Source organism: Crinia signifera, chromosome 2 (assembly GCF_055691185.1).
Source record: "Crinia signifera chromosome 2, ASM5569118v1, whole genome shotgun sequence".
Taxonomy (NCBI): domain Eukaryota; kingdom Metazoa; phylum Chordata; class Amphibia; order Anura; family Myobatrachidae; genus Crinia; species Crinia signifera.
In genome coordinates this window covers 15,768,692-15,796,652 of record NC_139218.1, presented here as the reverse complement: position 1 = coordinate 15,796,652, position 27,961 = coordinate 15,768,692, and the positions used below count along the sequence as shown (strand labels likewise).

At 49.2% G+C, this 27,961-nt stretch overlaps 1 protein-coding gene across 3 annotated transcripts in view; it reads right to left on the bottom strand.

The window, feature by feature from the left end:
• LOC146059412 (uncharacterized) overlaps nucleotides 1-15,042 on the bottom strand; it is a 53,639-nt gene extending 38,597 nt beyond the window's left edge. For 2 of the 3 annotated variants that reach the window (XR_014470231.1, XM_083171616.1), the window contains exons 1-5: nucleotides 14,732-15,036; nucleotides 12,451-12,789; nucleotides 10,659-10,853; nucleotides 8,876-9,124; nucleotides 6,524-6,583 (exon numbers count right to left, since the gene is read on the bottom strand). Coding sequence is in view for 2 of the 3 variants with exons in the window: in XM_083171616.1 (XP_083027742.1) it covers nucleotides 6,524-6,583; nucleotides 8,876-9,124; nucleotides 10,659-10,853; nucleotides 12,451-12,789; nucleotides 14,732-14,780 (892 nt within the window). In the remaining variant the exon portion in view is untranslated. Of the gene's footprint in view, nucleotides 1-6,523; nucleotides 6,584-8,875; nucleotides 9,125-10,658; nucleotides 10,854-12,450; nucleotides 12,790-14,731 lie in introns of all 3 variants that reach the window. The other variant, XM_083171619.1, reaches the window with a different exon arrangement.
• Nucleotides 15,043-27,961: the final 12,919 nt, after the last annotated feature.

Below are 27,961 nucleotides of genomic sequence, written 5' to 3'. Positions count from 1 at the left end.
TGGGTCCTGGGATTGCCTATCAAAAATGATTGAAAGGCTGTGGCTTTCCTGGGGAGGGACGGAGGTGGAGAAGTTTGGGAAAATACCAGATTATTACCTGGTAATATGTTTTCCTCTACTCCACCATGGCAGCCATTACAAATGGGTTCCTCCCCACTGGGTAGTGCTTCAGAAAGGGAAAAAAAGACACCAGCCCCTATAAGAAGGCCCCTCCTCCTGGCCTCAGTGTCTTTGCATTCTCCAGCTTTAAAACAAAAAACATCATTAATCCGCATAACACATGTTAACAGTCATGACATAATGGGACGGGAATATATGCTGCCATGGTGGAGTAGAGGAAAACATATTACCAGGTAATAATCTGGTATTTCCTCTACCTCCCCCATGGCAGCCATTACAAATGGGTAATACCCTAGCAGTTGATATATGGGAGGGCATACTCACGAAACCAGAGTTACTTCACTCCAGACTTCAAATTAAATCATAAGGTACTGCTTCAGCCTCCTTCCTTATATCACCGCGCTAAGGACGCTTCTTCCGACCTTAGCATCTGATGACGACATCACATCCACACGATAGTGCCTTGTGAAGGTATGAATGGACGACCACCCGGCTGCTTTGCACAACTCTAATACAGAAGCAGATCCTCTCTCTGCCCAGGAAGATGCAACCGCCCTTGTGGAATGGGCCTTCAGACCCACTGGAGGCTCTCTTTGCCTAATCTGATATGCTCTGCAGATGCAGGCCTTGATCCATCTAGCCAATGTGGCTTTTGATGCAGCTTGACCCTTGTTTACTCCTTCCGTTAAAACGAATAAATTCTTCGACTTACGGATAGTTTTCGTATTCTGTACGTAAATTTTCAGCGCTCTTACAACATCTAATCTGTGTAATCGCTCTTCTTTCACATTTGACGGATTGGCACAAAAAGAAGGTAGGATTATATCCTGGTTGATGGGAAAGTCTGAAACAACTTTCGGTAGAAATTCAGGGTTAGTTCGCAGCACTACCCTGTCCTCAAAAAAATTCAAAAAGGGCTCCTCCGCCTAGAGTGCCTGCAATTCTGACACCCTCCTTGCGGAGGTTATTGCCACTAAAAAACTGACTTTCCAGGAAAGTAACTTAAGTGTAGCCTCTTGTAGCGGCTCAAACGGTGCTTCCGTCAAAACTCCTAAAACTAAATTTAAGTCCCACGGTGCCACTGGCGACCTAAATCTTGGGTTGATCCTTTTCGCAGCCTGGACAAACCTGCGTATGTATCTGTTCTCTGCCAGATCCCAATCTAACATTGCTCCCAATGCTGATATTTGTACCTTCAAAGTACTTACTGCTAAGTCCAGTTGTAATCCTGCCTGAAGAAATCCAAGTACTGAGGCAACTTTACTCGGTATTTGTTGGTTTGAGCTACACCAGGACAAGTATCTCTTCCACACTCGATAATATATTTTGGATGTCGATTGTTTCCTTGCTTTGAGCAAAGTGTTGATTACTGAATCACAGAAACCTTTAGATTTTAATGTAGCGGTTTCAGAAGCCAGGCTGTCAGTTTCCATGCTGGTGGCTGCGGTTGAAGTACTTGGCCTTGGACTAGGAGATCGGGCCATTCGGGCAGGAACCATGGTCCGTCCACTGCCATTTGCATCACCGTAGCAAACCACGCCCTCCTTGGCCAAAACGGAAGTATCGCTATCACTTCCGTCTCCTCTCTCTGTATCTTTCTCAGTAGGCGCGGAATAACTGGAATCGGCGGGAAGACATACGCTCTGAACATGTTCCACTCCGCTGTCAGGGCATCTACCTGCTCTGCTTGTGGATCTCTGAACCTTGAGAAGTACCTTGGGACTTTTTTGTTGCGACTCGTGGCCATAAGATCCACCTGTGGCCACCCCCATTTCTCTACGATCATGTTGAACAGGCTGTCGTTGAGCGCCCACTCGCCTGGTAGGCACTCTGTTCTGCTTAATGAGTCCGCAACCAGATTGTCTTTCCCTGCCAGGAAGACTGCCGAAATGCTGTGTACATGACACTCTGCCCATTCCAATAACTGGGATGTTATCTCCATGAGACGTCGACTTCTCGTCCCGCCTTGACGGTTGATGTACGAGACTACCGCCCGATTGTCTGATCTTATGTTTAGGTCTCTGGCTATCAGCAGATTCTGGAACTCCTGACACGCCATGACCACCGCCTTTATTTCCCTGAGATTGGAATGTGCGGCTTGCCACCTTGGAGACCACCGTCCCTGTGCAATGGACTGACCGCATGTCGCTCCACAGCCTCCTTGGCTGGCATCTGTTGTTACCGTGACCTGGTTGACTACTGCAAACGATTTTCCTGCTTCTAGTCGTTCCACGTCCGACCACCAGGCCAAATCTGACTTTGCGGCTCTTGTTAGAATTATTTTCTGAGTGAGATCTTTGCTGTTCTTGTTCCATTGTGACAGGAAGCAAGTTTGGAATTTTCTTGTGTGGAACCTTGCCCATGGTACGGTCTCTAATGCGGCTGCCATCAATCCCAGTATCTCCATGCAGTCTTGGGATGACACGACTGATCTCCTCATAATTAATCTTACTTGGTGTACCAATTTCTCTCTTCTGGTCTCTGTGAGAGACACTCTCATGTTTTGAGTATCTATTGATACCCCCAAGTATGTAATCTTTTGAACTGGCATCAGTTGACTCTTCTTTACGTTGATCAGCCATCCATGATGTTCCAGACATTTGAGCACTAACTCTGTGTGTTCCCTTACCAGTTCTTCTGAATCTGCAACAATTAAAATATCGTCGAGATAGGGCCAGAGTTTTACTCCCTCCTGTCTCAGCTTCGCTATGATCACAATCAGCACCTTTGAGAAAGTCCGCGGGGAAGTCGACAGGCCGAAGGGAAGAGTCACGAATTGATAAGTGACCCCTTGCAGACGGAACCTGAGAAACTTGTGATGGTTTGCGTAGATGGGTATATGTAAATAGGCGTCTTTTAGATCTATGGACGTCATATAATCCCCGTGTTTTAAGTCTGGGATTATCGATCTCACTGACTCCATCTTGAACGTTCGGCTTAACACAAACTTGTTCAAGCGCCTTAAGTCTAGGATGGTTCGAAAACCCCCTGACGCCTTTTTTACCACGAAGAAGCGAGAAAACCATCCCTGCTTCTCCTGCTTCTTCGGAACTACTTCGACAACTCCTTGTCTTAGCATTTCTTCCAGACTTGAAAATAACGCCTGTCTCTCCTCCATGTCGCTGGGTACTGGCGACTCCACAAAGAGACTTCCTGGAAGTCTCATAAATTCGATATCCAGACTGAATTATTTCCAGAACCCACCTGTCCATGGTGGATTCTCGCCAAGCTTGGTAAAACTGTTTGAGCCTGGCGCCAACTCTTTGTATGACGGCGTCATTGTTGCTCCTTTCGGAAAGGAGCCTTCCCTTCTTTCCCTCTTTGGGCATGAAAGGACGCCCGAGACATCCAGCTTCCTCTCCTATAAGCCCTTCCTGGCCTATAAGCCCTGGAGTCTCTGTATTCCTGATGCTGGAATCTATTAAATTTCGCTGGAACATTCTTTTTGACAGCTTTATCCCGGGGCAACCAGACTGATTTGCCCCCCGAGATTTTAGTAATTAGCTCATCAAGCTGTTTGCCAAACAGATACTCCCCTTGGAATGGTAGGGATAACAATTTATTTTTTGACTGCACGTCAGCCGCCCATGGCTTCAACCAAAGGGCCCGACGTGTCGCCGCTGCAGTGGCTCCTGCTCTAGCTGATAGGCGTATGGAGTCCATAGTTGCCTCACACATAAACTCTACAGCCAATTGAACATCTTGGACTGTTTTAATAAGATCGGACCTCTTAATTCCGTCCAAAATGTCCGCCTCTAGTTGCTGGCACCAGCCTCGCATTACACGTGAGGTAACCGCCATAGCAGCCGCTGGCTTAAGGGATGCCCCTGCCGTAAGATACTGCTTTTTTAGACCCAGCTCAATCCTACGCTCCATGGGGTCTTTGAAGATATTTACATCTTCCAAGGGAAGAGTAGTCTTCTTAGATAGTCTAGAGCTGGGGTAGCCAACCCTAGTCCTCGAGAGCTACCAACAGTGCATGTTTTGCAGGTCTCCTCACAGAATCACTAGTGAGCTAATTAGCTCCATCTGTGTATCTTTTAATATGTGTCAGTGATTAATGAGTGCAGCTGTGCAGCAGCTAGGTTGTCTGGAAAATGTGAACTGTTGGTAGCTCTCGAGGGCTAGGGTTGGCTACCACTGGTCTAGAGATAGCTGCGTCAACTTTTGGCGCCTCTTCCCATGTCGACACCTGATCCTTGTCGAATGGGTACATTTTCGTTATTCTGGTGGAAGCAGCCATCCTCTTATGCGGGTGTTTCCACTCCTCAGAAATGATAGCTTTCAAAGTCTGAGATAAGGGAAAACATTTCCCCTTTCTTTTCCTGTCCTTAAATAACAGTTCTTGTAAATTAAGGTCCTCTTGCTGATCCTCAATATTGAGGGCCCTATGGATAAGCTCTAACAGATTATTGATCATATCAGGATTAAAGTCCTCCGACTTATCCTGAGGTATGTCTTGATCCTCATCCGGATCCTGACCCAGCATCTGCGCACAAGTTATGTCCTCCACAGAGTCATCCGACTCTTCACTTAGGACCACATGCTTCCTTTTTCCAGACATTTTACTCAGGTCTTCTTTCGTAACAAAAGTCCCTGCTAATGCTGTTTTCAGCATATCCACTAGGTTCGTCATTTGAGCCATGGGTAGAGGCTGAGGGGCCTTACACTCCTCACAGAGGCCGCCCACATGCTTTTCAGGTAAAGTTTTATCGCATGAAAAACATTTAGGTGAGTGCGTTCTCTTGTGCTTGGCTTTACTCTCCTTCTCTTTGCTGGCCTCAGACCTGCAACAGCCAAATACCATGCTTCATTAACCTTACAATCCAATGCACCATCACCTGATCACCACAAGGAAAAAATTCCCAAACCAAAACCAAAGTACCAATAACAAAAAACAAAACCAAAGTACCAATAACCAAAACCAAAACAAAATCACCCAAAAAATCACTGTTTGTGGCTTACCCTGACTTTTTGGCTGCCTGCCGATTTTCCTCTTCCATATTATAGCAGCGGTGCGCACTGACACTAAATAGAAATAACAATTAAGTCCCCTGCACAATCAGAGAAAGCCAGCAACCCACCAGAATTTAATTGCTGCGCATACCTGCTTCAATAATGACAACACCTGAATGCCACAATATTAGCACCTGGATGATTCCTTACAACCAACTCCCTGCACAATAAGAACACTTCACAATAAGAACACTTAATAAACCAATGATTTATACAGTGTGGCATGGAACTCAAGGCTGGAACCATGCCACACATAACTTTTCACATATAAGCAGTAATAGCTAGATGAATAAACAAGACCAGGCTCACCAGCTGCGCTTCTCTTGCAGATACCGGCTTCTCAGAACTATAGCGTGCTCACCGCCATAGCCCACGCTGCTGCTGCTGCGGTACAAGACAGATACACCGCTCACTTCCGCCCTTAAGAGGACGGGGAGCGCGTCACCAACCTGCGCCGCGCACCGCCGCTGACGTCCGCCTGCTTTCATCTTGGATTCACCCAGGCCAGGCGTGCTGCGGCAGCGCTATCCCGCGTCGCCATTGCACCCACGCCTGTGGCCGCCGCCGCCAGTAGCTGCCCCCGTAGGGGTCCGCATGCGGCCAGGGAGCTTTTCAAGTCTCCACCAGGGCTCGGCCTGCCCTCCCTCACTGCTGGACCGCCGGAGCTGCCGCAGGGGGACACATAAAGTAATCCTCGTTTTCCTCTGCAGCCCCCAGGGTAAGCCACCTCTCACACACTACCCGAAAGGGAAAAAAAAGACACTGAGGCCAGGAGGAGGGGCCTTCTTATAGGGGCTGGTGTCTTTTTTTCCCTTTCTGAAGCACTACCCAGTGGGGAGGAACCCATTTGTAATGGCTGCCATGGGGGAGGTAGAGGAAATAGGGGGGTGTCAGGTGCGTGGAGAGGCCAAGGACGGAGATGCATTTACAGTGTCCTTGGCCGCACAGCTTAGCATATATGACCGGTGCTGTATCAGGTATGGGTTATTAGTTGGACATATATTTATCATTTATTTATTTATTATATGTTTATTGATTTTTTGCTTGTTTTTCAATTATATTGTGGCAGAAAAACCTAATTATTCTGGGGTATGGGACACATGAAATAGGTCGACATGGTTGAAAGGTCGACAATGTGAATGTCAACATGAGTTTTTCACCTTTTTTGTCCCAAATTCGACGTAAGTCAATATGGACGCATCTCAGTGTCCCTGTTTGCCCTCAGCACACTATTATATTCTCCCTCCACGCCCTAGTGGATGTCGACTCATACAAAATGTGCAAAAACTCATGTTCACCCTTTGACTGTTGACCCCTTCATTCTGATATGCTTCCAACAGAAAGCCTTACGCATTTTGGTACTACATTATATTCTCCCAGAACTCACCTGCAAGTTCCCATTCCCTTGAAGAATCCCTCGCGCCTGAATGTGCGAGTACTTCTGATTCTAGAATGGAAATAAAGACATTGTTTTCCTATATCCTGTAACGATATCGCCATCTAGTGTCCATCCCAACAAATAGACATTGCTAGGAGGATATCGCCACCTAGTGCCCATCCCAACAAACTGTTACTGTAATACATGCGTCTTACACAGGGCTGGGCAACACCGGCCCTCCAGATGTTAGTGAACTACACATCCCAGGATGCTTTGCATTAGCTTTGCTATGTGGCCATGCTGAAACTGATGCAAGGCATGCTGGGATGTGTAGTTCATCAACATCTGGGGGGCCGGTGTTGCCCAGCCCTGGTCTTACATGTCACCATCAGCCGCCTGGGCGATCGTTATATCCCGACATTTATAGACTGTTCTAGTTAGTGGGAAAGGATATCGGAGAGATCATTGTATTACAGCTGTAAACTGCATGGTACTGTGGTGCAGTGGTTAGCATTGCTGCCTCACAGCGTTTGGGTTGAGTTGGACTTTTACTAGGGAATGATATGTGTGGAGTTTGTATGTGTTTGCCACCACAGTACAAAAATATATAGATATGTCAATTAGGTGACTACTGAAATGGGCCTTGTTGCGTACGTTAAAAAATGTATACTGTAAGCTCCCGTGGCATGGGGACTGGTGTGAATCTACGAAGTACAGTATATGTTTGGTGCGCTCTATTATTACTACGCAATAGTAATAAATTATAATAAAGATTATATCATTTACAATGTTGATTTGCAATATGAGGAGGAGGAGTGATATCACTGGTCACAACGGAGCAAAAGTACCTGCTAATAATTGCCACCTTACTGGCAGTGTTTGGAAAATGACAATTAGGAGCTATTTGGCAAGTACCTGGATTTCAAATTGAAATAAGGCTATTAGAGGTCAATTCTGAATGGCATGCTGTTTACACAGTAGCAACAGCCCTCGCATCGCACGCAAATCAAACACGTTGCGATGCGATCCAGCACTGTGTATGGGCACCTTTAAATAGAAAATAAATAAACCTGTGTGGGGTCCCCTCTTCTAAGCATGACCAGGCTGGGCTCTTTGAGGAGTATAGGTGACTGCATTAGGTCAACACCTAAAAAATAAGTTGACAGGACTAAGGTCAACAGGGTTGGAAGGACACAAGCATTAGTTCAACAGTCCAAAGGACGAAATCATGACCCGAATGATGACAGTCATCACGGACACATCTAAGCGTACCGCTGCGCTCGCAATGCTTTGGGCACGGTGCCTCGCTGCGCACTATTTAATTCTTCCCCATGGTGGATGGTAGGGTATGACATACCGCCTGTCGGCGCACAAAAAAAAAAAAAGGGAAAAATTCATGTCGACCTTCCATTGTCAACCTAATGCTTGTGTTAACCCTCCGACCCGGTCGACTTTAGCCGTGTCAACCTATTTCAGGCATCAACCAAAGCCCTATGGGGAAAAAGGTAGCGCTGGAACCAATGAGGATTTTGGTTCCAGCGCTACCTTTTTCTTCTCTGTTTTTTTGGGACCTACTCAGTCCCAGTGGTAGCTGCTTTACAAGACATCCCTTGCCAGCGCCCATATAGCTACCCAGTAGCTCCAGCCCTTTATCTCATCAACCGAAGCCCTGTCCACCTCCAGTGGTCAACCTAATGCATGAGGACCATAATAGGGTCGGCCGAATGACCCTAGCCCCTTTTTGAGCTGGCGGTGCCAAAAACATAGGGGGAAAATTATGTAGCATTTCCCTATATTTAGGCTCCTGGACTGGTCCCAAAAATATGGGAGGGATAAAAAGGACATCGGGGCCCCTCGTATTTCTGAAACTAGCACCGGGCCCCACTAGCCAGGGAGGTAATGCCACCGCCAGGGGACACGTTTATACCGGTCCCTGTGGCCGCAGCATCGCCCCCCTCTAGTCATCCTTGGCTGGAGTTCCCCGGGGACCACCCCCAATAAACGGCTTGCTTCCCCCTCCAGGTCACACAAGGGCCAGGGCAGAAGCCCATTTGTATGACAGCCACCCGAGCAGTTTTTCAAAACAGTATATGGTGTATGCTCGTATCCAGCCGGGTTCAAACAGGAATAATAGTAAATGTACCCCACAGAATGGGCTACAGTCATGTTAGAGGAACGGTCACTGTGACATAATAACTAGATGCACAGCCCCCGATATCCATCTCGTGAGTCCTATATGCCGCCTAGGAGAGGTCTGTATAGAAATGCGCTGCCCGGCCCTTGTACTAGGCTGTACCGAGCTCCACAAAGACACCTCGGATCAGCAGAGCTGTGCGCTGTGTATCAGGACGTAACCCTTACCTTGTGTAATGCGACAGGTGACACTGAAGTCGGTGGACAGTGATGACATGGAGTGGTGAATTGTACTCGTGACAGTGGTAATGCCATCAGTGGTGTTGGACTTCTCTTCTCTACTAATGACATGCCTCTCATTACGCCAGGTGATGACCGGTCTCTGCCTTCCCGAGGCGCTGCACTGTGTGACAATGACCTCACGCAGTCCTTCTGGTGAACTCGGGTGGTCTGCTGTGGGCATCGGTATACCGGACCCTACAAATGAAGCACACACTACGTTGCTGAAACTAGAACATTTCATGTATGTAGGCATAGTTCAGATCTTCCATCTGGGATAAAGTGATTAGGTCAACATAAAGCCGACACTGCTGAAATGTTGACACTGAACATGTCACTATCTGCAGAATGCTGATATGTTTACAATGCCGATACAGTTTATGGATGGTAGAGTTTGACTGCTGCAGCAGAGACTAAGGGTTAGGTAATGGAAGAGAAGGGTTAGACAGGGGGTTAGGCGGGGGGGGGCATCTTTCCCATTGGGCTGGTTCAGCTACTGCCCGGGGATCCTACAAGCATAGGGGCCCCAGAGCCGCCTAAGGCAGGGCAAGTAAAAAACATTGCTGACGGCAATCTAATTAGCGCTGGCCAGCGTTGCCAGTGAGGAGCACAGAGAGGGGTGAGGTGGTGTAGGTAGGGGCCCCACTGCACTGGGTTATATGTGTGTTGGGGGGGGGGGGTAGCGGGGGAGAAGGCCTAGTCTGCGGTAGGGGAGGATTAGGCTGTGGGAGCAGAGGGCTAGGGTGAGGCAGTGGGTGAGAAGGGCAAGTCTGCAGTAGAGGAGGGAGGATTAGGCAGCAGAGGGTGTGGGTGGAGGTGTAGTAGTGGAGGGTTAGATAGTGGGAGAGAAGGGTTAGGGTGTGGTAGTGAAGGGTTCGGTGGGTGGGGGAATATTTGCGATTCCAAGGCGTACCCAAATAAAAGATGGGTGCGCCCAGGAAACCGCTGAGTGTCCCCAATGCAGACGGCTAACTGCCTTTTGTGGGCGTCACAGGACGCCAGCCGCCCGCCCCGTTGTCGGACCCAGACTGATTTGCGAGCAGGCGAAAAAAAATCATGACTTCGGCCCCGTACGAACGGATGTTTATGCAAAGCGGTGGGGATGTGCGGACCGCGGCGGGCGGCGTTAGATGGCTCGCTAAGAAGCACATTTTCGCTGCTTATCAAGTCAAGATCTCGCTCCAGAGTCCGAGGCAGGCAGACGCGGCAGCAACCTTGTTGCCAGGCAACGACGGTGCTGAGCACTGCTTGCGCTCAGTGCTGCATGGGAGAAAGGGATCAAATGCGCATTTTGATCCCATAATCCAGAGATTGGAGCCTCCAATCCGGTGATTGAAATCCCGGCCAAAAATCCAGCCGATCCCAATCCCAGGATTGGGATCCCTACTATGCAAGTGAAGCTGCTGCTAAAAGCAGATGAACATCAGATTTTGCCACCACTCTTCATTGGTTAAAAATCTCACTGCAACCTGCATTATGAGCGGTACCGTTGCGCCTGCACAGTGCCACCATGGCACATGCGCAATCTGATGATAATCGCTTAGTTGCATGAACATCGGCGCTGCGAACAAACATGTGCCCTTAGTACACAGCTCCTTATCTGTATTCATAGACAACCAATCAGTGTAATGGCCTCTGGCTGTGCTGCCTTGTTTCCCGTCTTAGTAAATACCCCTAGATCAATGGTTGGCGACTTCTGCAGCCAATCAGAACGACTGTCCATTGTACTCACCATGGTGTCTCTTCTTTCTTAAGACCGGGATCTGGAAAGTGCATTCTGGGTGTATATTTCCATCTATGTATATTCCCTTCTGTACTACGTTACTCCTAATATCCTGCAAACGCTGGCGTGCCATTATCGCTGTGGGCTCCAAGTTGATGTTCAGGTCCTTTCCTTCGCCTAGGCATGTAACCTCATTGCTTGGTTCTAAAGGAGAGCAAAGAAAACTTACACATACAGTATTGCATTTTATTATAGGAATCTGGGCTCAAATGTATAAAAGTTGGGAGGAGAAACGGACTGTTTTCCAGGAGCCCAGCAGAGGGCAGCACCCTATGAACTAAGCAGAGGTGGGAGGGGAAACAGACTCTATACCGACATGCAGGAAGGTCGACAGGGTGATTATGTCGACATGGGGTTTTTACTGTTTTTTTGAGCCAACATGCAGCATTTCATGCCCTACCATCCACTAGGGCATGGTGGGAGATTAAAATAGTATGCCAAGCGTAGCGAGGCACCGCGCCCGAAGCATGTGAGCGCAGCAAGCCATGCGAAGGGACGCGGGGCTACGATTCGGTGTCCATGCCAACCCGACAGTTGGTATTTCATGCCCTACCATCCACTACGGCGTGGTGGGAGGATAAAATAGTGTACCGGGTGCAGCGAGGCACCGTGCCCGAAGCATGGCGAGCGCAACGAGGGGACGCGCTGGTATGTTTTAGTGTTTATGTTGACATTCCAGTAAAAAAAAAAAAGGAAGTTTACCTTTTCAATGTCGATCTAATGACCCTGTCGACCATAATGCTGGTGACCTAATTATCCATACCCCCCCCCCACCCCCCTTCAGTGATAAGATCCCCTCCAGATCACAGATAGAAAATAGTAAAAAATGTAACAATACAAAGGGGTCTATTTGCTAAGCCGTGAAAAGAGAGAATGTGGTTGAAGACAAAAATAGTAGCCAATCAGCTTCTAACTTCTAAGTTACGGGGGGTGTCTGAGAAATAACAGAAGCTGATTGGCTGGTACTGTATCTCCATCCACTTTCTCTCTCTCTCTCTCTCTCCAAGGACCAGATGCACTAAGAGTGGTAAAGTGGAAAATGATAATCAACCAGCCAATCAGCTCCTTCCTGTCATTTTTAACACCCAGCCTGTAACATGGCAGGTAGGAGCCGATTGGCTGGCTGTTTTCACTCTCCACATGTGGCCAAGAGACTTACACCCCTTTAACACCACCACAAAAACCTGCGGTTTTCCCTCGTGGACCCCGGTCAGCGGCGGTGTAAAAGGGGTTAACCTGTGTCTCTTTACACTGAACTTCTACCCAGGTCCTGACCAGGGTAGAACATGGGTCCGACCCAGATCCCATTTACAGCAAAGGGGGGGGAGCCCAACCTCCGGACTGCACACAGCCTCCGCTGCAGACAGCCTGTGTGCAGCCTCCATTCACCTCGCGGACGGGGACTGGGGTGCACGGAGGTTGGGGGCAGCCCAGAAGCTTACCTTGGTGCTGGGCTTGCCCCCAGCGTGGCTTGTTCCCAGCGCTTGGAGATGAGGTCATCTCCAAGCGCCTCCCCCATTTACACTGCGGGTCAGCACCGCATTGTAAACGGACCCAGTTCCCAGATCAGACCTGGCTTGGAGCAGTGTTCCAAATACCGGGTCGGATCCGGGAAATTGGTGTAAAAGGGGTATCAGTAAATAGACCCGAAAGTCTGTAATGTCCACCTTCAGATGACTTATTCTTAAGACTTACAACAGTGGACAAAGCGACACTGCATCCACATCCGAATGGCACTTACCAAGCTGTGTCAGGCAGACCTCTCCGGTGAAGGCCCCATTAGGATAGGTGTTAAAGATACAGATATAACATGCTTCATCTTCCTGTTCCAGCTTAGAGATGGCGATGGATGATGTTGAAGCGTCGCTTTGCACGACTGTGACGAGATTGACAAACGCATCGGATATACGGACCCCATATTCCCGGCTGTGAGTCACCATGTTCTGCCGCACGGAACCTCTCTTCTTCTCCCAGGTCACTTGCAGGACTTTTATCCGATGCTGGAAGTCACATGTCAGGCTCACGTTGCCGCCCAGTACCATAGAACCGGAGGCCGCGCACTGCACCGCCGGGGTCATTGCTGGTGATAACAGTACAACACGTCACGCTCAGCTGGGCATATAAACGGTAAGTAAGATAACCAGTGTATTCCATTACAGACACATTAACATGCCACAAATATACGTTGTACTGTATAACTTACAGGAGTCAGAGATACGAAGTAATATAAAGCGCTACTGTAACAAGGGACCTTACTCAGACTGCAAGTAACAGGGGGACTTGCGGGGCCTTGGCATGACCACATTTCCTGACTCTGACTGCCCAGCCTCTCCCTGTAAATCGGGCAGAGGTGTTTACATTATAACAATACGATCACAGGAACCATTGTGCACAGGATTATTCCAGCTGAATTAGGCCCCTTAGCAGTTCTGCAAACGAGCCGCTTCCTGCCCGCTAGGTACTTTCGGCTTGTGCCACATATTGCACTGACATCGCACATACAGTATATCACCGTTATCAGTGCAGACACATTCATTCTCCTTCAGGGGTCCATATAATATAGGATGTGATCTGGGCAGCATTTACAGCCCAGAATCGCATTGCAATACATAATCCTTTCTCAGAGATGTATGTACTTGCAGGTGCTTCGAAGCCTCTTCATTTGATAAATAAATCCTATGGGCCCGATTCGTGTCTGCAATGCGAATGGACAAGGACTGAGACACCACTGTCAGCAGATGCTGAAGTACCACTATTGAAATTGCACCAACCCTACGGCAAGGGCAAATTATTTTAGGGATGGGACATCGAAACCAGCGATGTTGCGTGCCCGATGTGCTAGTGTCGTCAATGTTTTGTTACTGATGGCAAACACATGGGAACATTGATGTGGTCTTCTGATGGCCCATAACTAATTGATGGAAAGCATATGCCGCAGCTGGGCGCTTACATAAAGCCACAGTTTGTATATGCAAAATCAGGAGAGTTGCCAGACCCGCCGCAAGTCCAGCGCCTCTCCGCTTGTGGGCCAATCAAAACACAGGGGCAGGGCTTTGCAGGTGGCTCCCCCCTCCCTATAAAAAAAAAAAAAAAGCAAACCATTGTTTTGCTGTTCCATCGATGGAGGGAAATGGTTCTCCCCCATCGATGTCAAAAGTATTCGACAGTGGCCATGAACCATCGATGATCGATGGCCATCCCTACATAGACCCTATGCGGCGGCACAGGACACACAGACCCTACGCAGCACGGGTTGGGATCATTTGGGGCGGGATGTATTAAAATACATCGCCGCCCTTCGCGCCCCCCCCCCGCCGCGATGCCGCCGCATATGTACTAACATATGCGGCTGGCATTGCGATGCGGTGACGGAGGCCCCCCGCGATACCTGTACTGTGGTGTGTGGGGGGTCTCCGTCACCTCCCAGCCGGCTTCTGCAGCATCCACGCCGGGGACAGCTAAGCAAGCTGTCCCCGGCGCTTCCTCCTCCCCCTGCAGCCGGAAGGACGTCCGGCTGCGTTGCTAGGGGGAGGAAGGGCTTACCTTCCGGGGTCCAGGAGGACCTGCAAGAAGGTAAGCCCAAGGGAGGGGGGAAAGGGGGGGTCGGCGAGGCGGCGGGTTGCGGCGACGCGGCGGGCGGCGAAAAGAAGCCCATAGGCTTCTATAGGGTATCGCCACCCAAAGGTGGCGATACCCTGCCCTGCGAAACCGCTGCGAACGGGTTTTAGTACATAGGAAAATGCGGTAAAACGGGGGTTTTACCGCATTTTCCCTTTAGTACATCTCGCCCTTGGTCTACAGCATGATGGTCGACAGTCATTAGGTCGACATGGGTCTAGGTCAAAAGGTTCGACAATGTCAAACTTATGACCTGTCGACCTAGAACCATGTCGACCTAATGACGGTCGACCATCATGCTGTAGACGAAATGACCGCATCCCCACGGCACAGGAATCCTGGATACATAGACAATATACAATACATGCTGCCAGGTACATGCAGCAGATGACAGAGACACCCACCGGCAGCAGCATGCGGCAGGAAGGACAGGAGTAGGATCAGTGACTGCATCTCTCCCCGGCTGTAGTATGAAGTTCCCGGCAGCGGTGTCTGGTGTAGAGTCCCCCCGGTCTGTGTGCACTGGGCGGAAGCTGCGGTCAGTCCCTGGAGCCGCCGCTGTAGTATCCTCCTGATACTGTGTACAGCGAGAGCAGTACAAAATCAAATCTACCGGGTCTAGAGTCCCATCACTCAAAGTTCTAGTAGCCCGCCCTGCACTGCGGTTATTGGCCGTTGCTGCTGCTGTCATTATTCAAACAGCTGCATTTTATGATCCGTTACTAGTTACTACGGCGGCCGGGCGGGGTCATAGTACATAGCAGCAGAGATCTGCCTGTAGTGTAACTTCCGAGACTCGAGGCTGGTTTGGTTTCACTTTCTGTTTCTGCGGCTACCATCAGCCTCCTGACAGACACGTGGGGATATTACTGACACGTTCTACACATGACCCTACTGAATTTCACCTAGGTTGTCTGTGTCGACCTTCTGCAAGCCGCCCTTTTGGTGTTGATCTAGACCAGTGGTAGCCAACCCTAGCCCTCGAGAGCTACCAACAGTTCACATTTTCCAGACAACCTAGCTGCTGCACTCATTAATCACTGACACATTTTAAAAGATACACAGATGGAGCTAATTAGCTCACTTGTGATTCTGTGAGACCTGCAAAACATGCACTGTTGGTAGCTCTCGAGGACTAGGGTTGGCTACCCCAGCTGTAGACCACATGTTCTCAAAGTAGGGATAGCCATCATTTCCATCAATAATGTTAAACTATGCAACGGATGACCATTAACCCCTTCAATGGTGTTTTTTTTTTTTACGGAGCGGGGCGAGTTTGTTATGGGGAGGGAAGGGGGTCGCGAATGGCTGCCGCGCTGCAGGTTCCCCCACTGCCAGAAGTGTCCCCACGGTCCATTGCACCAGCGCCTCAACTTTTATCAATGTCTTGCACACATACCACTATTATACAGCCTCCTGCTCTCATTCTCCCCCTTACTCCCTCCCAGTGGGAGGAGACGCTCACCCGCTGCCGGGAGCTGTATACTGTCCCCCACCTTCCTCCAGTTCTAGGGATGCCCATCGACCATCAATGATTTGAAATTATCGATGGTTTATGGCCAATGTTGAATACTTTTGCCATCGAGGACTAGATGGTTTTCCTACATCGATGGCAAAGGAGAACCAATCAAGTTTCAATTTTTTTTATGGTGCCGGGACATGGAGCATAGCTCCGCCCCCCCCCACACACACACCTGACAGTCCTGCCACCGAGTTCTGATTGTCCCACGGCCTATTCAGTCAGATATAATGGATGACCATCGATAGCTACAACAATCGATGGTTATCCAAGTAATATTTTACTACTATCGATTGCAGGGTGCAAAATCGCCATCAATGCCAACCACCGATGGCATCTGCACCAATGCCCATCCCTACTCTGCAACAGGCAAAAACCTTTACTACCCCTCATGCCCACACACCTCTATCACTGCCCTGCCTCCTGTTCTCCTGTCCCGTAACTTCCGCCAGTGCATACTGTCCCCCACCTTCCTCCAGTTCTAGGGATGCCCATCGACCATCAATGATTTGAAATTATCGATGGTTTATGGCCAATGTTGAATACTTTTGCCATCGAGGACTTGATGGTTTTCCTACATCGATAGCAAAGGAGAACCAATCAAGTTTCAATTTTTTTTATGGTGCCGGGACACGGAGCATAGCTCCGCCCCCCCCCCCCCCCCCCCCACACACACACACACCTGACAGTCCTGCCACCGAGTTCTGATTGTCCCACGGCCTATTCAGTCAGATATAATGGATGACCATCGATAGCTACAACAATCGATGGTTATCCAAGTAATATTTTACTACTATCGATGGCAGGGTGCAAAATCGCCATCAATGCCAACCACCGATGGCGTCTGCACCAATGCCCATCCCTACTCTGCAACAGGCAAAAACCTTTACTACCCCTCATGCCCAAACACCTCTATCACTGCCCTGCCTCCTGTTCTCCTGCCCCGTAACTTCCGCCAGTGGGGACCCGCTTACCCTGTGTTGCCCACATTCCCCTATCATGCTTTACCACCCAGCCTCCTGCTCTCATGCACCCTAACTCCCACCCACTAGTAGGAGACACTGACTCAGGGGCACCATCCTGTACTCCTGTGTTGCCACGCTGGACCCTCACCCACTGGCAGAAGCTGCACAGTGTCCCCTACCCTCCTCTTTAGTCCCCCGTATGCCCACACACCCCTATCACTACCCAGCTTCCTGCTCTCCTGAGCCGTAACTTCCACCACTGGGGGGTCGCTGACGCTGTGTTGCCCACATACCCCTATCATGCCACATAGCCCAGCCTCCTGCTCTCATGCACCCTAACTCCCACCCAGTAGGAGGAGACACTGACTCAGGGCCACCGTCCTGTACTCCTGTGCTGCCACGCTGGACCCTCACCCACTGGCAGAAGCCGCACAGTGTCCCCCACCCTCCTCTATGGTCCCCCTTATACCCACATACCCCTATCACTACCCAGCCTCCTGTTTCCCTGTGTCGCGCACACAACTCGACAAGCGTGCGCACAGACATTACAACAGAGCGCACAAAGCAGCAGTGGTCCCTTTTTGCAGTTGTGGACTCAATTAATGTGTGTTTCGCCCATTAACTACATTGTGGACTGTGTTTTAAATGTTTAATACCATTTTGAAGTAAAGTTAACACAAATGCTGAACGTCATTTTCCAGTTATATATAAGTGACGCACAAAAATTAAAATTTCCTTCCAAAGTTGCACAAACAAAATCTTTTGCCGCACACAGCCTTCGTAAAATTAGAGGGAACATTGATCGTGACCTCCGCCAGTGGGGAGCCGCTGACTCAAAAACACCCTACTATACTATTGCACACACACACCTAAACAACACGCACGCACACTCCTCCACACCCACAAATGTCACTGTACCCTCCACACTATCAATGTACATTTTACTCTGTAACCACTTTTTAATTAAAACAAAACAATACACACCCCCTTCCAAATCATATGCTCTCTATTTAACACATTTCACCTATAACTCAAGTTGCGATACAGGAATCTTACATACAATTCTAACCATATTTCTTACAAATTAAGGGGTTACAAATTAAGGGGTCGCAGCCCCTTACGACGGTGTGAAGAGCTCCCGTAGGGCACGATGAATCACCTAGTTTTAAAATAAATGGTGCCCTGGCTGTCCCTACCTGGAGCAATCAGTCCCGCCAGCTGTGCAGGATCTTGCCGGAAGATTGGCCGCTGTCAGTCCACGCTGCCTGCCGGGTTCCCCATGCTGTTGCACATTGGGCGTCTGCTGGTGACTTCACGCCGCACAGTCTTTGAACCCGGCGGCGGCTTGTGTTGGATCAGCTGAGTGCAGTGTGGGGAGAGAAATCCAATTGGCCACACAGTGCGCTGTGACTTGTCTCCCCCCACCACAGTCTCTACCTGAGCTGGGGGAGGTGGCCCTGCTACGTCCCTTCACTGTGCACCCTGGGATTTGTAGTCCTGGCTGGCCGCTCTCCCACGCTCCCTGGGGAGCAGTCGGCGGTGTTTAGAACTGCATCTCCCAGAGTCCCTCAGTCAGCAAGAGCTGATGTTTCAAAAAACCGGTACAATCGGTACAGTTTATTTCTCTTTCAATGGTCCTGGTGATACAGCTTCACATTGGGATGTAGGAGGGTCCGCAGGAGCCAGGCACCTATACCAAAGCTTTTAGAGAGGTAGGCTCCTCCCACTGCATCCCAGAATCCTCAGTTTGTTTTAGGTGCCCACCGTAGTGGGTGCTATACCGAAGAGGCTGCTGCGCAGCTGAAGATTAGAGATAGATAGGTGTTTTTAATTTTACACTTATTAGGTAGGACGCAGTGCTGAGGATTCTCACAGAATCCTCACACTGCCAGCACTGCAGGAGCTGACAGAAGAGCGTCCTGTCAGCTCCCTGCACACAGAGGAGACGCTGTCTGGTCTCTCTGTGCGGCGCTGACAGTTTCTTTTAAGAAGCTGCCTGGGATCCAGAGCGTCCCTGAACCGGCTTCACGCAGGTGAGGGTCATGGGGGATGGGCGCTCCGTTATAGTGGCGGCCATTTTCTGTGGAGCTTACAAGCTGAGCTCCTTATTGAAAAGATCAGCAGCTTGTCACAGGACAATTCCAAGTGGTCCCCATGCAAAGGGGAGACACTTGGAAGGAGGAAATCCAGCAGTGGGAGCGGCTACTGGGGGTAGTTTGGCACTAAGACTCCAGACCCCGCAGCAGCAGGGACAGTTGGTCTCTTCCCTCACTCTGCTTGGCGCCGCTTTGCGAGACGCTGACTGTGGAGCTGAAACGCTGTTTTCTGGCTGAGTGGTGGATTTCCTGGGCATCGCTTCCCCCTTCATCTGGAGCTTCAGACAGATAAGTGCTGTGATATACATTGACTTTGTATATAATGCCTGTCAGTTTGCACTGTGTGAAATTACTTTATCATGTCAGCAACAGTCTGTAGCTGTGGGGGAGGGAGCTCCATTTGCATTGAGCGCGTGCATTGTTTGTGCACTTCAAATTTCCCCTGAGCAGATGGCCAAGGGGGGATTGTGCCCTGCTTGCGCAGTTGTGAGACCCATTGGAAGTGAACCCCAGAGGGTAGAGCAAACAGAGCCTGCGTGGGCTAGTGCCCTGGGCAGGTCAGTAAATGCCTTAGTGCAGTTGTTGGACAAACAGAGATGTTGTGGTGTCTTCCCTTAAACCTGTGTCATCTTCTCAACAGTCCTCAGACTCCTTGCCTCTGACCCAAGCAGATCCTGGCCTATTGCAGGTGATGCAGGATACTGCTAAGGGTATCAGCAGATTTAATGCTCTGCTTGATAAATTTGACAATGATGCCGAGGGGACTCCTAGACAGTCTTATTCGGTCCCTCTGCTGCCTGTTGATTCAGGAGAGAAAGGATAGTGCACGTCAGATACTCCCTGGGAGCAGGGTGATGATTCTGAGGATACCTCGACCGCTGGGGTGGAGGATTTGATTGCTGCTGTTAAGCAGGCCTTGAATTTGTCTGAAGAAGACAAGACTCCTTTTAAAGGGGCAATGTAGAGAGGCTGTTACCTTCCCGGCAGATGAAGGTTTACAGGATCTTTTAGAAGGGGCTTGGAAAACGCCCGATAAGAGGCTTCAGATGCCTAAATGGTTTTTGAGTCTTTATCCTATGCCTGAGGTGCATACAGATCTCTGTAAGAAAGTGCCGGTTGTGGATGCTTCCGTAGCCAGACAAAAGCTACTGTGCTCCCAGTCCAAGGGGGTGCGGCTTTTAAGGACCCCGTGGACAAGAAGCTGGAAGGAAACCATAAGGCTATATTTGAGGGGGTGGGGTTTACTCTCAGGCCCCTCATAGCATCAGCTTGGGTCTCAAAAGCCATGATTGTATGGGCTAGTGGTTTGTGCACTATGGTGCACGCAGACCCGAGTGTTTTGCTGCTTGCTGAAAAATTAAAGGCAGCAGCTGAGTATGTCCTAGATGCTGAGGAAGAAGCTCTCAAGATGGCTTCAAAAGTGTCCGCCATCTCAGTCACTGCCAGGAGAGTCCTGTGGCTCAAAGCTTGGGAAGCGGATAATGAGTCATTTCGGCCCTCCCCTAAAGGAGGTGCGTCCTTTCAAGGACAGTCTTTTAAGGGTAAATTCCAGTCCAGTAAAGGAAAAGCCCCAAAATCTCGCTTCGGCTCTTCCCATAACAAACCAAGCACCAAAGGTGATGAAAGCCCTCAGCATGACTGCCTGGGGAAACCCCCATCTGTCTTCAGAGTAGGGGGTCGTCTTTTAAGGTTTCGGGAAGCTTGGGCCTTCTTGGATCAGGATCCTTGGGTGTTAGACATTGTCTCACAGGGATACAAAATCCCTTTCAGGGGTCTTCCTCCAAGAAGATTCTTACCCACACCACTCCCAAAAGAGTCACGACTCCGAACTGCTCTTGTGGGGGCAGCTCAGTCACTTCTAGAAAAAGTAGTGGTGATCCCGGTGCCACGGGAGGAATGGAAAAAAGGCTTTTATTCCATTCTGTTTTTAATACCCAAACCAGACAGTACCTTCAGATCCATCCTGAATCTGAAGTCATTACATCTCCACCTGTGGGTGGACCACTTCAAGATGGAGTCTGTGCTTCTCAGCCTAGACCAGGGAGAATTTTTGGCGTCCATGGACTTCCAGGACGCATATTTACATGTCCCAATTCACCTGGAGCATCAGGCTCTTTTGAGGTTTTCAATCGGAGACCGACATTTCCAATTCCAGGCGCTGCCCTTTGGACTGGCTATGGCTCCAAGGGTATTCATGAAGATCATGTCGGTAATGGAGGCTGTTCTCCGTTTAAGAGGTGTCATTGTGATACCTTATTTGGACGATCTGCTGTTCAAAGCGGAATCAGCAGAGACCTTACAGAAGCATCTGGCAGAGGCTATTCAGTTTTTGCAAGCTCACTTTACAGAAGTGACAACTGGTCCCAGCACAGAGGATTCAATTCCTGGGAGTCGTCCTGGATACTCAGTTACATCGAGTATTCCTGCCAGAGGCAAAAGCCAAGGACATATCACTCCTGGTAAGGTCGGTTCTGGAATTGCTGGACCGTCGGTCTGGAAATGTCTGAAGTTGCTGGGCAAGATGGTGGCGACTTTTGAGACGCTGCAGTATGCCAGATTCCATTCTCAGGTCTTTCAATGGAACATCTTAACATCTTGGTCGGGGAACACGCAGACCATGAAGTCAGAAAGGGTGACGCTGACTTTGGAAACCAGGTCCTCTTTAAAATGGTGGACGGATGTGAATTCCCTTCAGTGGAGTCGCTCTCTTCAGTCTTGGGACTGGCTGGCAGTCACTACTGACGCCAGTCTCGGGGCAGGGGGGCAGTAGTTCTGGACCTGAGGCTTCAGGGCCTATGGACTGCAGTGGAGTCATCTCTCCCGATAAATATCCTGGAGCTTCGGGTGGTTTAGAAGGCCTTATCCCTGGTGGAAGACAGACTGAGGGGCCTCCCCATAAGGATTCAGTCGGACAACGCCACGACTGTGGCATATCTGAATCATCAGGGCGGCACATGCAGCATGCTGGCTATGAGGGAGGTGTCGGGAGTTTCGGCTATCTAAATTGCTTGAATTCCTTCAGAATGGATTTTCTTTGGGGCTGAGTCTCCAGTCTCTTAAAGTCCAGATATCGGCTCTGTCGATTTTCTTTCAGAAAAGGATGGCTGTGCTTCCGGAGGTGCAAACCTTCCTTCAGGGAGTTTCTAGATTAAAACCACCATACAAACAACCGGTGGCACCCCGGGATTTGTTTCTGGTGTTGGAGATTCTTCAAAAGCCTCCTTTTGAACCATTAAGGTCGGCTGACCTTAAGTTTCTCACTTGGAAGTTAGTGTTTTTGTTGGCTGTTTCCTCTGCAAAGAGAGTTTCGGAGTTGGGAGCATTGTCTTGTAAGCCTCCCTTCTTAATCTTTCATGATGATAGGGCTCTTCTGAGTACAGTACCCCAGTTTTTGCCGAAAGTAGTTTCTGCTTTCCATTTAAATCAGGATATTGTTCTTCCTGTGCTTCAACCCCCAGAGGGTTCCAAGAAAAGGGACAAATTGAGGAATTTGGATGTGGTGCGCGCCTTGCGCATTTATGTGGATAGAGTTAAAGTGTTTTGGAAGATGGATACTTTACTGGTCTTGTATGATGTACACAAGATAGGTTGGCCCGCTTCAAAACAGACCATTGCTAGGTGGTTGAGATCAGTTATTACTTTTCCATATACTAAAGTGGGTATGCCTGTACCGGCCAGAATAAACGCACATACTGTACCACCAGGTCTGTTGCTACCTCTTGTGCAGTTCGCCATGGGGCTATGGCTGACCAAGTATACAGGGCCGCCACTTGGTCATCTGTTCACACTTTTGCCAAATTCTACAGGTTCCATGAGTTCGCGTCGGAGGACGCTTCATTTGGGCGAGCAGTGATGAGAGCTGCAGACCTGAGCGTACCCACCCAAAGGACCGTCTCTTCAACGTCCTAATGTGAAGCTGTGTCACCAGGACCATTGAAAGAGAAAAAGGGATTTTTTGTAAAACTTACCGTTCAAATCCCTTTCTCTGATATGGTCCTGGTGACACAGCGATCCCTCCCTTACGCTCAGTAAGTATTGCCAGTGTTCATAATGTATCATGTTATGATGGTAAAATTGAAGTTTGTGCATATAATATGTTCAGGCGTTTGTAATGAGTTGATGTATTCCAGTGGCTTTGAAAGTTGAACTGAGGATTCTGGGATGCAGTGGAAGGAGCCTGCCTCTCTAAAAGCTTTGGTATAGGTGCCTGGCTCCTGGGGACCCTCCTACATCCCAATCTGAAGCTGTGTCGCTAGGACCATATCAGAGAAAGGGATTCGAACGGTAAGTTCTTACAAAAATCCCTTTTTTAGCCGGTACAGACCGTTAGAAAAATGGTACTGTACCGGCTAAAACTGTACAGTTGGAGGGTATGTAATGTTTTATCATATCGATGGTCATCCACTTTTTTGGGACTGTTTGGCCAGTGGGCCAATCAAATTATGGATTTCATGGGGCGGGGCTATGCTCAGTGTCCCAGCACTTTGAAAAATAAAAAACAACGTTAATGGAGAGAAACCAAAGTATTCAACATCGGCTATAAAACATCAATGATTTTGATGGCCATCCCTATCTCAAAGGTGGTCCTCAGGATTTTGCAGGTCCCCTCAAAGAATCAAGTAAAAATATAAGCTCCACCTGTGGAACTTTTAAAATGGGTCAGTTAGTAATGAGAACACCTGTCATGTTACCTGGAAACCGTGAACTGTGTGGGGTCCTGAGGACCAAGTTTAAGAACCACTGACCTAGACACTAGACCCAGTGACGGATCTAGACTTTTCTTTGGGGGGGGGGGGGGGGGCAGTTTACTGTTTAATCTTGACCCTCCCCTTCCCAGTCTCGACCCCTCCCCCTTAGTCCTCACTTCTCCCATTGTATGACTGCCGCCCTTCTCAGGGGAAGCTTGTGACCCCCTAGCCCCCCACTAGTTATGGCCCTGCTAGGGGGAGATCACCCCCCCCCCCCACCACCACTGTATCTGTCCATGACAAGACCTTTCAACTGCTTTCCCAATAGTTTAGATTAAGCAAGTTCAACCCCAGCTGTGGTAGGATACAAAAGACACAAAAACCACAGTCCACGCACAAACCGCCCAACTGTCCCAATTTCTTGTGGGACAGTCCCATTTTCTGGGACTGTCCCAACTGCAGGTAGCAGTGTCCCGCAGGGAGGGGTGTGGAGATTTAAGTCTGTTTGAGTATTAGGTGTACTTTTCAACCCTTAACCCACAACTGGATTTATTACTATGGGCCAGATGTACTAAGCTTCAAAAGTGATAAAATGGAGAGTGATAAACAGCCAGCCAATCAGATCCTGCCTGACATTTTTTCAAACACCGTCAGTGACATGGCAGGCAGGAGCTGATTGGCTGGTTATTTATCACTCTCCATTTTATCACTTTTGAAGTTTGGTACATCTGGCCTATGTGAGGGAGAAGGCACAATTATCTCACATACATTAAACCCCAGTGGTCCCTTATGTAAGAGCATTATTGGGTACACAGTAATACTTAATCACTGTTTGGTGGTTCCCAAACCAACATTGATGGTTTATGGCCGATGTTGAATACTTTTGCCACCGATGGGGGAGAACCAGATGGTTTCCCTCCATCGATTGCACAGCAGAATCGATGTTTTGTGGGGGGGGGTTCCCCAAGGTGCCCGGACACAAGCATAGATCGCTGACAACCCTGAAGCCCCGGCCCCACATTCTGATTGGCCCACGGGCCAGTCAGTGAAACAAAATGGATGACCATCGATAGCTAAAACTATCGATAGTTACCCATCACATAGTGTGTTACTATCAATGGCTGGTTGCAATATCGCTGTCGATGGCGACAGCACAGATGGCCATCCCTACACGATGGATGCGTGACATCACTCGCAGAAGCTACGGACTGAAACATGGCCGACCTGGCAGCGGAGCTAGGAGAGGCTCGTCTTCCACTCCAGATGTCAGAATTTGACCATAGAAAATGATCAAAGACAAAATATATAAATGAAACACTGGATCCAGATTCCCCAAATAACCAGCAGGGGGAACAAAAATAAAAAATAAACATGGAAAAAACTGAACTCGCACAAAAACAGGGGTTATAGGCGCATAGATTATAGATACAGCAAAACAAAAATCATTGGAGCAGTGGCGCAGAGAAAGAACCGCACATGCATTCAGCATCAATATAACAAGAGCCGGTCTGGTGGCACAGAAGGAACACTAAGCAATTTAACGTTCCTGATGCATATATTGGTGTGTGCGTTACCATAGTTGCTGACTTTTTGGCTGCCCTCTCCGGGAGAGGGCAGCCAGCTCAGTAAAGCAGGGGGGCGGGGCCATCTCCAGGAGGGGAAAGGGGGAGGGGAAAGGGCCGGTTAAGGGGCAGAGCCACAGGGCCTGGCTGTCCTATGAGGGGCGTGTCCATAGTGATCTCAACATTTTAGCCCTGCCCCCCGCCGTGATATGCCTGTATTTCAGGCATTGCATGGCAGGGGGCGGAGCTAAAAAGCCGCAATCGCGTCATTTAACCCGGGGTGGGGGTGTCTGCCGGTGATGAAGGGCAATGCGGGAGGGTTGCCCCAGTTTCCGGGGGGCCGGGAGGGGGACCCGATTTCCGGGACCCGATTTCCGGGACCCTCCCGCGTTACTTTGCTGACTGCAAGAAATGATTGGCATCTGTAACAAGTGCATTTTCATATTGCACCTTCCTGGAACAACGTCTGTCAGAACTTCACCATTATGTTAAAAGAGAAGTAGTTTATTTCTTCATTTCTGCTTTTACTGATATACGGGGGGGGGTTCCACCTCCTCCAGTGCACAGACTGGCAAACCCGGAAAATTCTCGGGAGTGCCACTGCCTGCGCTCCCCCTTGCCGGGCAGCGTCGCTGTCTTGAGCATTGAGATCAGCGCTGCACTCAGCTTCGGCATTTGCCCGGCTCCTGCCTCCCTCCCCCCTGCTGTGTGCCGGGGGCAGGGCCGGGCAGCGGCTATTACACAGATCAGAGCCGCCGTCCGGACCCTGGGGACACAGTGGTGGGGATTTTTTTTTTAGGGAGCGCTCCCCAGAAAAAACTCGCCCAGTTGGGAGCGCTCCCTAAAAAAAAAAAAAAACACTGAAGGGGTTAATCCCTGCGTATGGTGCAGAGTATACAGTCCTTTTGCATACAATGTATCATATGCGATCCCAGTTACGGGTTCCAAGACGATCTCCAGATACGATGCCTGCAGGACAATGCAAGGAATCCAAGGTAAATCACAAAGTTACACGATTTATTGGCCTGATGGGTCGAAATCGTGTGAAAATCCTGGGTAAATTTGCTGAGATGGGCGTTCTATTGAAGATGGGATGTTTCCCATAGCAACCAACCATATTCTACTTCTTCTTTTTGTAGTACCTTCAAGAAAACAATAGATAGAATCTGATTGGTTGCTATGGGCCACACCCCGTTTTCAATAGAACTCCCATCTTAGTAAATTGACAGCTCCCTGTCTATTCTTGCAGATGACTACAGATGTGTCTCAGAGTCACCTGTGCCGTGGTTGCTGCACGGCACAGGTGACTTCATCCATCCTTATCGTACATCCTGGAGACTCTCTGACAGACATGCCTTAAGGCAGGGGTGGGGAACCTCAGGCCTGGGGGCCGCATGCTGCCCCCGTAGCCGTTCTGAGTGGCCCGCACACCCACCTGGTGGCTTTGCCGGGAGTCAAGTACAGGGGAATTCTCGCAAGAGGTCGGTAGTTCTCGCGAGATTCCTCTTAATCAACAGCAGCCGGAGACTGTCAGTCCTATTCAGAGGCAGCCGCCGGAGCGTGGGACGGCTGCAGCAGGACAATTTGTAAGAGACATTTTTACATATGGCCCCCGAAGGATTTTTTTTCCCCATACAAATGGCCCTTGGCTCAAAAAAGGTTCCCCACCCCTGTCTTAAGGCAACCTCTGTCTGACCGGTTATGGTATAAACCAGGCATGTCCAAACTACGGCCCTCCAGCTGTTGTGAAACTACACATCCCAGCATGCCTTGCAATAGTTTTAGCATTCCCTAATAGCAAAACTGTGGCAAGGCATGATGGGAATTGTAGTCTCACAACACCTGGAGGGCCATAGTTCGGACATGCCTGGTATAAACAGTCGACAGCGTCTATATCGACAGCTATTAGGTAAACACCAAAAGGTCAACATGCCCAAAATGGACAGACAAAAAGCTTGACAGAAGATAATGGTCAACATTGGAAAATGTAGACACATAAAAAGGTCGACGCCAGTTTTTCATATTTTCTTGGTGTCAGTGTCGACATCTGAGCACGTGACCCATTTGCGAATGTGCCGGGCCACACCTGGTGCCGGCTACGCACAGGCTGAGCGTCGCCTACACAGGACTAGGCCACGCACACACACAGCCGCCATCGGACACACATACAGCAGCTGGCCAGTCAGGAGCTGTTCGGGGGCCGCCTGTTGCCCACCCCTGCCCTGTGACGGGAGAATATAATAGCAGAAGCATGGCGAGCACAGCAAGGCACCTCCCCATTGTTTACCTAAGCCTTGTGTCGACCTTCTGGCCCTTTTGACCTATTCCACTTATCGAACTAAGCCCTGTCAACCTTTAGTACGTCGATCTTCAGAGTGTTGACACATACCCCTTTCTCCCGAGCTCTCCTTCTACAAACTCCCTCACTGTCTCTCTCACCGCAAATCGCTTTCCTTTTCCCCTTTTCCCCACATCTCATTTATATCAGCAGTCAATTTTATTATATTGATTTAGAAATTGTGATAGAGGGGAGAATACAGAACCATTTATCAACTGATTTCCTATTTCTCTCAGTAAAGGCTTTTTGTAAAGAAGTAAAATCTGTTTATTTATTTATAAAATTTATTTCACAGTAATACATTGCAATAAAGCCAAGAAGAAGGTATATGACACAAGACACTGCAAAAACTCTTATCCATGCACTCATTATATCACACATTGGGCGGTATTCAATGAGGCTGATTCGCCAGGTTTTTATGGCGATTTTGTGCTGTAAGGCGAATTTCTGACTAAAACGGTGAATC